The sequence below is a fragment of the Dendrobates tinctorius genome, unplaced genomic scaffold, assembly GCF_039654945.1.
Source record: "Dendrobates tinctorius isolate UK_male_01 unplaced genomic scaffold, ASM3965494v1 ptg000233l, whole genome shotgun sequence".
NCBI lineage: Eukaryota > Metazoa > Chordata > Amphibia > Anura > Dendrobatidae > Dendrobates > Dendrobates tinctorius.
The window spans coordinates 4,237,841-4,250,117 of NW_027361900.1; the positions used below are offsets into that span (position 1 = coordinate 4,237,841).

Below are 12,277 nucleotides of genomic sequence, written 5' to 3' on the forward strand. Positions count from 1 at the left end.
GTCGGGGCTGTGCGGGGGTCATCGGGCGGTCTGCGGGGCTGTGCGGGGGTCATTGGGCGGTCTGCGGGGCTGTGCGGGGGTCATTAGGCATATGTCGGGGCTGTGCGGGGGTCATCGGGCGGTCTGCTGGGCTGTGCATGGGTCATTAGGCATACGCCGTGGCTGTGCGGGGGTCATTGGGCGGTCTGCCGGGCTGTGCGGAGGTCATTAGGCATATGTTGGGGCTGTGCGGAGGTCATTAGGCATATGTCGGGGCTGTGCGGGGGTCATTAGGCATATGTCAGGGCTGTGCGGGGGTCATCGGGCGGTCTGCTGGGCTGTGCGGGGGTCATTAGGCATATGCCGGGGCTGTGCGGGGGTCATCGGTCGGTCTGCCGGGCTGTGCGGGGGTCATTAGGCATATGTCGGGGCTGTGCGGGGGTCATTGGGCGGTCTGCGGGGCTGTGCGGGGGTCATTGGGCGGTCTGCGGGGCTGTGCGGGGGTCATTAGGCATATGTCGGGGCTGTGCGGGGGTCATCGGGCGGTCTGCTGGGCTGTGCGTGGGTCATTAGGCATACGCCGTGGCTGTGCGGGGGTCATTGGGCGGTCTGCCGGGCTGTGCGGGGGTCATTAGGCATATGTCGGGGCTGTGCGGGGGTCATTGGGCAGTCTGCCGGGCTGTGCAGGGGTCATTAGGCATATGCCGGGGCTGTGCGGGGGTCATTGGGCGGTCTGCCGGGCTGTGCGGGGGTCATTAGGCATATGCCGGGGCTGTGCGAGGGTCATTGGGCGGTCTGCGGGGCTGTGCGGGGGTCATTAGGCATATGCCGGGCTGTGCGGGGGTCATTAGGCATATGCCGGGGCTGTGCGGGGGTCATTAGACATATGCCGGGGCTGTGCGGGGGTCATTAGGCATACGCCGTGGCTGTGCGGGGGTCATTGGGCGGTCTGCCGTGCTGTGCGGGGGTCATTAGGCATATGTCGGGGCTGTGCGGGGGTCATTGGGCGGTCTGCGGGGCTGTGTGTACTACAAGTCCCATCGGGCTATGCCTGCTACACTGTCAGTGCTTATACACTTAGATTGGAAGGAAGGATCATCCCCGCACTGCTGCAAGAAGAATTCCAGAAATTGTAGAGGTGTTAACGTGGTTTATTCTACGTGTTTCGGGGTTCAGGTGACCCCTTCATCAGGACATACCACAAATATTGTACCAAATCATTCTCAAACACTATCCGAAGCCAAGAAACAGCTAGAAAAGATTAAATTACAAATTAATCTAATTTAAAGATAAAACCACTGCTGCCCCGAAGACACTGAGAGGTAATAATAAATCTGGACCAAAGGAGCCAACTCTAATTCGGATCTGTCCAGTTCTCTCCCTCTTTCACTTCTTGAGTTATCCATTCATGATACCACTCCAAGCATGTTGGTACCTTCACTAACCACTATCTCATTAGGTCCTGACGACCCTGATACCTCCACTCCACCAGCCCCACCAATAATACTATTGTATTGGATCATTCAGATGCCTCTAAATCTGGGACGGTTCCTCTTTTACCCCGGGCAATAAAAAACTCCCAACTGAATCAATTTTTTGTACCCAATACCGTAAAAATAAAAAGCACTACAGAGGAACTAGGGGAGGGAGAAAAAGAGGAAAAATACCACCTTAACCCCTCCATTGCTAATGAATTAACTTCTAATATTTGTAATCTTTCTGACTACAAACTCTCTGAAAGTGCGGAATCCCTCCTATCTAGAGGATTGTCCTTCTGTCTCTCCAACAAACCTAAGGATTTTAGTTTATTTTTAGATTTACAAATTTTCATAAGGAAATTAAACCTTAAAAGACATTTCTTTATTAAGGAAAATAAATCCAACCCTCCAACCAACACAGAAAATACTGAAGAAACAGATGAATGGTTTCACCTGAACGTACCTGCTAAGTCTAAATTTTATCCTGTTGAGGACAAAAGCCACCATCTATCTATTATCTATCTATCTACCCTTCTATCTATCTCTCTATCTATCATCTATCTATCTATCTATCTATCCCATATCTATCTATCCTTCTATCTATCTATCTATCTATCTATCTATTATCTATCTATCTATCTATCTATCTATCTATCTATCTATCTATCTATCCCATATCTATCTATCTATTATCTATCTATCTATCTATCTATCTATCTATCTATCTATCTATCCTATCTATATCCCATATCTATCCTTCTATCTATCTTTCTATCTATTTCTCTATTTATTTATCCTTCTATCTCTCTATCTATTTATCTATCCTTCTATCTATTATCTATGTATCTGTGTGTAATGGAGTGTGAGTTGGACAAATGTAAATGAGGAGGTTGGACAGAAATGACATCACAAATCTTTTTTTTTGTTAAATAAGATATCTTTATTTAGCTTACAAAAACGCAGACAAATCTGCCTGAAAAACCGGAGCAAAAAGGCATCAAAGACGCTGTGGATTTTGTGCGGAAAAATCCGCGGCAAAATCTGCAACGTGTGCACACAGCCTAAATGTTGTTTGCGCACACTGCAAGACTCCGAAGTGAGAGCGGATTTTGCTGGATTGGTTTATAGAAACCTTGTTGCTTTTCAGCAGCCTTTGAGCCACTAATAGTGCGGGAACCTCTGTTTTTCCATTGACAGATGATGGACCTGAGTGGTGACTTGTTTTGGTGAGATGAGAATTGGTGTTATTTTCGCCTACATAACATTGATTGGTTTCTTTTTATTTGATACTAGATGTGTGCCCAATGCTATCGCATCGGGAGGGCAGTAACATCACGATGGGGGCAGCTTTGTGGTGCTGGGGGTGGCGGCCCACCCACTTCCATGCAGTCACAACTGGCAGGAAAGACCTGTGTTTTGCGATCTGTGCTGGAGATGGTGTGCGGCGCCACCAGAAGGTGGCTGCACCCAATCTCCAGCACAGGCCTCAAGTCACAGTTTTTCCTGGTGACTGTGACTGCATGGAAGTGGGTGGGCAAGCAGCGGTGGGATCCGGCGCATGTAGTCAGGCAGTGGGTCCAGGCAGGGGTCTGGCGGCGGCATCTCTCTCATTACTCCCCCCTCATTACACCCTCTCATTATACCCCCTTTATTACACCCCTCTCTTTATACCCCCTTGTTACACCCCTTTCACAGCCTCATGATCGCAGCGGCGACCTGGATCCGAGCGGTGGCCGGGATCCCAGTAGCGGTCAGGATCCCAGCGGCGGTCGGGATCGCAGTGGCAGCCTGGATCCAAGCGGCAGCTGGGATCCCAGGGGTGTTCGGGTTCGCAGCTGCGTCCTGGATCTGAGTGGCATCACTTATGTGTACCAAAATAGCGGTCGGCGTACGTCCGGTGCGGCGCAGTGGATAGTGAGATTCAGGGACATCCAGATGGAAGTTGACGACAGACAATTTAAGGCAATTATATATATACTAGATTAAGGCCCGATGCTATCGCATCGGGAGGATAGTGACACACCTCTTGCCATGTTAACCCTCAACACACACACCTCCTCAACACACACTCCTCTCACCTTTCACCATCTCCACTCACGTCCCCCCTCTTTCACTCCACATACAACCCTTTCTCTCACTCATCGCGGGATATCGCGATACTCAAGATGGCGTCGCCGCAAGAACATGTCACCAGCGTGGACAACGTCTGGATCCAGGATGGTGCCGGCGGAAGAAGATGTCGGGGATCATGGAGCAGCGGCGATGACGGCGTGAGTATGAGAGACGGAGTGAGAGAGGGTCATATGTGGAGTGAAAGAGGGGGGGATGTGAGTGGAGATGGTGAAAGGTGAGAGGAGTGTGTGTTGAGGAGGTGTGTGTTGAGATGGAGTGGTGTGTTGAGGGTTAACATGGCAAGAGGTGTGCTGTGACGTCACCAGTTACAACTGGACGGAAGTTGTTACAACCCGGAAGCTGCTTAGCGCATTTATTATTATAGAAGATTTGGGAGGCAGAATGAACAAACAGTTGAACACCGCACACTACTGGCTCATCCAACAAGGTTTTCAATTAGACTGTGAACTGTCATTATCTTGGTAAATAAAGTTTTTTACATTGCTTGCCATTTTTTAAGTAGAAGTGTTGAAAAATATAAAACTCAAGGATATTTTATTTAAAAAAATTGCTTTTTATGTTAGATGACTGTACCAGGAGATCAGAGGGACAGCTGACATCTTCAATTTTTAAATCTGATGATCTTGAGATCCTACAAGATACAACTGAAGTGATTGCTATTACTCCAGATATATCATCATCCATTCACAGCAAAGATCTGTCATCTGATCCTATGAAACAGGTCCCATCTTCTGATTCATTACTGACTACTAAGGAAAATCAAAGTCACAAAAGAGGCAATAAAAAACAAACTGCTCCTAAAGCAAAGAAGTCATTTTCATGTTCAGAATGTGGGAAATGTTTTACATGTAAATCAAATTTTGTTAGACACCAGAGAACTCACACAGGGGAGAAGCCTTTTTCATGTTCAGAATGTGGGAAATGTTTTAATCTTAAAGGGAATCTTGATGAACACCATAGAACTCACACAGGGGAGAAGCCTTTTTCATGTTCAGAATGTGGGAAATGTTTTATCAATAAATCAGTTTGTGTTAAGCACCAGAGAATCCACACAGGAGAGAAGCCTTTTTCCTGTTCAGAATGTGGGAAATGTTTTGCACATAAATCATATTTTGTTACCCACCAACGAACTCACACAGCGGAGAAGCCTTTTTCATGTTCAGAATGTGGGAAATGTTTTAATCATAAAGGGAATCTTGATGAACACCATAGAACTCACACAGGGGAGAAGCCTTTTTCCTGTTCAGAATGTGGGAAATGTTTTATCAATAAATCAGTTTGTGTTACCCACCAGAGAACTCACACAGGGGAGAAGCCTTTTTCCTGTTCAGAATGTGGGAAATGTTTTGCACAGAAATCATATTTTGTAACCCACCAAAGAACTCACACAGGAGAGAAGCCTTTTTCCTGTTCAGAATGTGGGAAATGTTTTAACACTAAATCAGATTGTGTTACGCACCAGAGAACTCACACAGGGGAGAAGCCTTTTTCCTGTTCAGAATGTGGGAAATGTTTTATCAATAAATCAGTTTGTGTTACCCACCAGAGAACTCACACAGGGGAGAAGCCTTTTTCCTGTTCAGAATGTGGGAAATGTTTTATCAGTAAATCAGCTTGTGTTAAGCACCAGAAAATCCACACAGGAGAGAAGCCTTTTTCATGTGTAGAATGTGGGAAATGTTTTAACAATAAATCAGATTGTGTTACGCACCAGAGAATCCACACAGGAGAGAAGCCTTTTTCATGTGTAGAATGTGGGAAATGTTTTAACAATAAATCAGATTGTGTTACGCACCAGAGAATCCACACAGGAGAGAAGCCTTTTTCATGTGTAGAATGTGGGAAATGTTTTAACAATAAATCATATTGTGTTACGCACCAGAGAATCCACACAGGAGAGAAGCCTTTTTCATGCTCAGAATGTGGGAAATGTTTTAGCAGGAAATCAAATTATGTTCAGCACCATAGAACTCACACAGGAGAGAAGCCTTTTTCATGTTTAGAATGTGGGAAATGTTTTAACCAGAAAAGGAGTCTTGATGAACACCATAGAACTCACACAGGAGAGAAGCCTTTTTCATGCTCAGAATGTGGGAAATGTTTTAGCAGGAAATCAAGTTATGTTCAGCACCAGAGAACCCACGCAGAGGAGAGGCCTTTTTCCTGTTAATGTGGGAAATTTATTAACCAGAAAGCGCTTCTTGATTGCCATCAGAGCAGTCACACAGAGGAGAAGCCATTTTCATTTTCTTAATGTGGGAAATGTTTTACTTGGAAATCAACTGTTAATAAACATCAGAGATGTCACATAGGGGAGAAGCCTTTTTTATATTCATAATGTTGGAATAGTTTTAACCAAAATTGAATCTTCTTAAATGGGTTGTCTCTTGTCATTCCTCATGTTTGCTGACAAAAGGATAAAACTAAACCTTATGAATTCCAAATGTAAAACTATACCCATAATTCACCCCCTGAAGATTAGTCAGAAGGTGACTAATAGAAAAAACATATACCCCACATCTCAGTATATAGGGTGAGGTGACGTATACACACTCACTCTCCAAGCCTCTCATTTCTATGGGTTTCATCGTCCTCACCAAAGGCGACTCATCAAGAGACTATTTAATATTGACCTATATTCAAGCGAGACTAAACGAAAAAAAAAACTATAATCATGTATCATATTATCCGAAACAGTCAGAAAACTAGCCCCATATTGGCAGATCCCAGACCTCAAACTATATACTGTGTAAGTTTATAAGCCCCTCCAGTGTCAGGAATAGATAGTATGACTTTGAATTTACCAAATGGCTGCAATGAAACAAAGAGTGAAAAATTTAAAGGGGTCTGAATACTTTCCATACCCACTGTATCAGTAAAAATAACTCCTCTTTATTAGGTAAAGTATAAAAGAATTGTGCCATTTTCCGATACCCATCGCTTCTCCATTTCTCATGATCTCGGGTTGGGTGAAGGCTTATTTTTCGTGCCAAGCTGACTTTTTTAATGGATGCCATTTTGGTGCAGATACGATCTTTTGGTCTTTCCTTTACTGAATTTTAATGTTGTGGTGACCAAGAAAAGTAATTCTGGCGTTTTGACATTTTTTCTCGTTACGCCATTTAGCGATCGGGTTAATTCTTTTTTATAGTGATAGATCGGGCGATTCTGAACGCGGCTATAACAAATATGTGTATGTTTGATTTTTTTAATTGTTTTATTTTGAAAGGGGCGAAAGGGGGGTGATTTGAACTTTTATATTTTTTTAATATTTTTAAAAACTTTTTTACTTTTGGCATTGTGAAGACTTACAGCATTGTATCTTAATTAACCAGATGACTATTTTTAGCAAACGAAGAATAATAGAATGTTATCTGTATGTTGGCTTTAAATTTAAGTGTTGATTTCTAGTTGGACAAGAAAACAGACTTTTCCTTGTGTAAGCCGATAATATTGACTTTTATCGTTCCCTTATCCTTGATCACTAGTGATGTTTGCTGATATGCTAATTATACATTGTGTTATGGAGCCAGTTTGTTGACTTATAAAGCAGAGAGGGAAAAACTATGCAAATAGCTTAAATAATCAAGTAATGCTACTTGATCTCATCTCCATTCTTACCCTTTATGTAAATACTGAATGAGGGACACTTTTTAAGTCTAAAAATAGGTTACATGCCTCTGTATAAAGAGACTGAGAGAGAGAAACAGCCAGAGAGATTCTGCCAAGACATCCATACATCCAAAGGACAAGAGACAGGACAGCAGCCATATTATCACAAGGGACATGGATCTATCATTCTATAATAAACAACCTAGGGGTTTTCAGCCTCGGTTGGAAGAAAACAGATCTGCTCCATTGACCATCACTGAACCATGGATACGTTCGGAGAAGCCAGATTGTGGTCTTTGGATCAACTGGCCTTGCACCTTGCATAGTCTCAATGGACTGTCATATTCCTACACCTGTCATTACCTCCTCTCTGTGTGTGTGCCACAGGTGGAGTAGCGACCCTGGAAGATCTGAAGTCACAGCTGCCATTATCCCAGCGGGTCAGTGGAGGGTGAGACTCTGTAATGTGCCCCATCTTGGGTCCTGTGCTGGGACTGTTCTATGTGTTATCTGCCTGTTTTGTTGTACAATAAAGCATTGCCCACACTGTTTTACCCTCACCCTGTGTTGTCTGAGTAGCGTTTTGAACATGTTAAAAGGAGAGCAGGAGTTCATCGTGACGATCCCTGATCCATGTGGTTTTGGCTAGCGGGTGGCGCTCATAGCATTCCGGCAGTGACAAGCATAGAGGTCTGCTGGAGACCTCTGGTTATCATGCCAACCCATTGGTGACGAGGTCACCGATGGGTGGGATTTCCGGAAATCTTGCTGGAAGTGCCGCTGTCAGAGGCTCTTAGGGGCAAATGGCAGATGTTTAAAACAGCTGACGTGCCGTAAAAGATGTGAGCTCACCGCCGGAGCCCACATCAAAGGGAGGAAGTACATTTACACCCAATGTCAGAAAGGGGATTGTTTTTACAGAGACAGAAGTGGTAATCAATCATGTATACATACAAATAATTACAGAAATACACAGCTTCTAATGGTAAATAGTATAGAGTTACCACAAGAAAATATAATTTGTGTAAACCATGTGTAGATATAAAAATTCAGGCAAATGTCAAATGTAGCGCCATCTAGTGGCTATGTGCAGAAGTGCCATCATAGAGTAACATGTATCCTAAGACAGTGTCACTATCAGGCTGTGTGCCCACAGCATTTAAAACCTGACACAAAACTGGACTCCTTCCCAGAAAATGCGCGTTTTTGATGCAGTTTTTTCCGCATGTCTTCTGGACTCAGGAAATGGCTAAAAACGCGGACTTATGTGGAAAATAATGTGCATGCTGCGTTTTTAGCCGCTAAGCGTTTCCTATGCGGAAAAAAATGCATCAATTGGCACAAAAAGGTCAAAATGCATTAAAATGAATGGGATGCTTATTTTAAGTGTTTGTGAAGCGTCTGATCCGGCAACAACACTTCAAAAACGCAACGTGGGCACAGCCTAAAGGTGCAAATGAGATTAAGTGCACCATATTTATTGAGTACTAGCTGAAGAGCTCGGCGCTGCCCGAGCATAGTAACCAACTGTGGTTAGTTATAGCAAATTATAATGATTATATTACACATAAAAACCGTGCATCTAATCCCATCCTGTGTGATACTGACTGCTGAGCTGTGCATCTAATCCTATCCTGTGTGATACTGACTGCTGAGCTGTGTATCTAATCCTATCCTGTGTGATACTGACTGCTGAGCCGTGTATCTAATCCTATCCTGTGTGATACTGTGTGCTGAGCCGTGCATCTAATCCTATCCTGTGTGATACTGACTGCTGAGCCGTGCATCTAATCCTATCCTGTGTGATACTGACTGCTGAGCCGTGCATCTAATCCTATCTTGTGTGATACTGACTGCTGCTGAGCCGTGTATCTAATCCTATCCTGTGTGATACTGACTGCTGAGCTGTGTATCTAATCCTATCCTGTGTGATACTGACTGCTGAGCCGTGTATCTAATCCTATCCTGTGTGATACTGTGTGCTGAGCCGTGCATCTAATCCTATCCTGTGTGATACTGACTGCTGAGCCGTGCATCTAATCCTATCCTGTGTGATACTGACTGCTGAGCCGTGCATCTAATCCTATCCTGTGTGATACTGACTGCTGAGCCGTGCATCTAATCCTATCTTGTGTGATACTGACTGCTGCTGAGCCGTGTATCTAATCCTATCCTGTGTGATACTGACTGCTGAGCCATGTGTCTAATCCTATCCTGTGTGATACTGACTGCTGAGCCGTGTATCTAATCCTATCCTGTGTGATACTGACTGCTGAGCCGTGCATCTAATCCTATCCTTTGTGATACTGACTGCTGAGCCGTGCATCTAATCCTATCCTGTGTGATACTGACTGCTGAGCTGTGTATCTAATCCTCTCCTTTGTGATACTGCCTGCTGAGCCGTGTATTTAATCCTATCCTGTGTGATACTGACTGCTGAGCCGTGTATCTAATCCTATCCTGTGTGATACTGACTGCTGAGCCATGTGTCTAATCCTATCCTGTGTGATACTGACTGCTGAGCCGTGTATCTAATCCTATCCTGTGTGATACTGACTGCTGAGCCGTGCATCTAATCCTATCCTGTGTGATACTGACTGCTGAGCCGTGCATCTAATCCTATCCTGTGTGATACTGACTGCTGAGCTGTGTATCTAATCCTCTCCTTTGTGATACTGCCTGCTGAGCCGTGTATTTAATCCTATCCTGTGTGATACTGACTGCTGAGCCGTGTATCTAATCCTATCCTGTGTGATACTGACTGCTGAGCCGTGTATCTAATCCTATCCTGTGTGATACTGCCTGCTGAGCAGTGTATCTAATCCTATCCTGTGTGATACTGACTGCTGAGCCGTGCATCTAATCCTATCCTGTGTGATACTGACTGCTCAGCTGTGCATCTAATCCTATCCTGTGTGATCCTGACTACTCAGCTGTGTATCTAATCCTATCCTGTGTGATACTGACTGCTGAGCTGTGTATCTAATCCTATCCTGTGTGATACTGTGTGCTGAGCCGTGTATCTAATCCTCTCCTGTGTGATACTGCCTGCTGAGCCGTGTATCTAATCCTATCCTGTGTGATACTGACTGCTGAGCTGTGTATCTAATCCTATCCTGTGTGATACTGACTGCTGAGCTGCGTATCTAATCCTATCCTGTGTGATACTGTGTGCTGAGCCGTGTATCTAATCCTATCCTGTGTGATACTGACTGCTGAGCCGTGTATCTAATCCTATCCTGTGTGATACTGACTGCTGAACCGTGTATCTAATCCTCTCCTGTGTGATACTGACTGCTGAGCTGTGTATCTAATCCTATCCTGTGTGATACTGTGTGCTGAGCCGTGTATCTAATCCTCTCCTGTGTGATACTGACTGCTGAGCTGTGTATCTAATCACATCCTCTGTGATACTGACTGCTGAGCTGTGTATCTAATCCCATCCTGTGTGATACTGACTGCTGAGCTGTGTATCTAATCCTATCCTGTGTGATACTGACTGCTGAGCTGTGTATCTAATCCCATCCTGTGTGATACTGACTGCTGAGCTGTGTATCTAATCCCATCCTGTGTGATACTGACTGCTGAGCTGTGTATCTAATCCTCTCCTGTGTGATACTGTGTGCTGAGCCGTGCATCTAATCCTATCCTGTGTGATACTGTCTGCTGAGCCGTGTATCTAATCCTATCCTGTGTGATACTGACTGCTGAGCCGTGTATCTAATCCTATCCTGTGTGATACTGACTGCTGAGCTGTGTATCTAATCCTCTCCTGTGTGATACTGACTGCTGAGCCATGTATCTAATCCTCTCCAGTGTGATACTGATTGCTGAGCCGTGTATCTAATGCTATCCTGTGTGATACTGACTTCTGAGCTGTGTATCTAATCCTCTCCTGTGTGATACTGACTGCTGAGCCGTGTATCTAATCCGATCCTTTGTGATACTGACTGCTGAGCCGTGCATCTAATCCTATCCTGTGTGATACTGACTGCTGAGCCGTGTATCTAATCCTATCCTGTGTGATACTAACTGCTGAGCTGCATATCTAATCCTATCCTGTGTGATACTGTCTGCTGAGCCGTGTATCTAATCCTATACTGTGTGATACTGTCTGCTGAGCCGTGTATCTAATCCTATCCTGTGTGATACTGACTGCTGAGCCATGTATCTAATCCTATCCTGTGTGATACTGACTGCTGAGCTGTGTATCTAATCCTATCCTGTGTGATACTGACTGCTGAGCTGCGTATCTAATCCTATCCTGTGTAATGCTGTCTGCTGAGCCGTGTATCTATTCCTATCCTGTGTGATACTGACTGCTGAGCTGTGTATCTAATCCTATCCTGTGTGATACTGACTGCTGAGCTGTGTATCTAATCGTATCCTATGTGATACTGACTGCTGAGCCGTGTATCTAATCCTATCCTGTGTGATACTGACTGCTGAGCCGTGTATCTAATCCTATCCTGTGTGATACTGACTGCTGAGCCGTGTATCTAATCCTATCCTGTGTGATGCTGAGCTGTGTATCTAATCCTATCCTGTGTGATACTGACTGCTGAGCCGTGTATCTAATCCTATCCTGTGTGATGCTGACTGCTGAGCTGTGTATCTAATCCTATCCTGTGTCATGCTGACTGCTGAGCCATGTATCTAATCCTCTCCTGTGTGATACTGACTGCTGAGCTGTGTAACTAATCGTATCCTATGTGATACTGACTGCTGAGCCGTGTATATAATCCTATCCTGTGTGATACTGTCTGCTGAGTCGTGTATCTAATCCTATCATGTGTGATACTTACTGCTGAGCTGTGTATCTAATCCTCTCCTGTGTGATACTGACTGCTGAGCCATGTATCTAATCCTCTCCTGTGTGATACTGACTGCTGAGCCATGTGTCTAATCCTATCATGTGTGTTACTGACTGCTCAGCCGTGTATCTAATCCTCTCCTGTGTGATACTGACTGCTGAGCCGTGTATCTAATCCTATCCTGTGTGATACTGACTGCTTAGCTGTGTATGTAATCCTCTCCTGTGTGATACTTACTGTTGAGCTGTGTATCTAATCCTC

At 44.6% G+C, this 12,277-nt stretch overlaps 1 protein-coding gene across 1 annotated transcript in view; it reads left to right on the forward strand.

The window, feature by feature from the left end:
- Positions 1-3,393: 3,393 nt before the first annotated feature.
- Positions 3,394-12,277, forward strand: part of LOC141060279 (uncharacterized) — a 52,731-nt gene continuing 43,847 nt past the window's right edge. The window contains 1 exon segment of the mRNA XM_073556496.1: positions 3,394-5,733. Coding sequence (XP_073412597.1) covers positions 4,147-5,733 — 1,587 coding nt within the window. The 5' untranslated portion in view covers positions 3,394-4,146.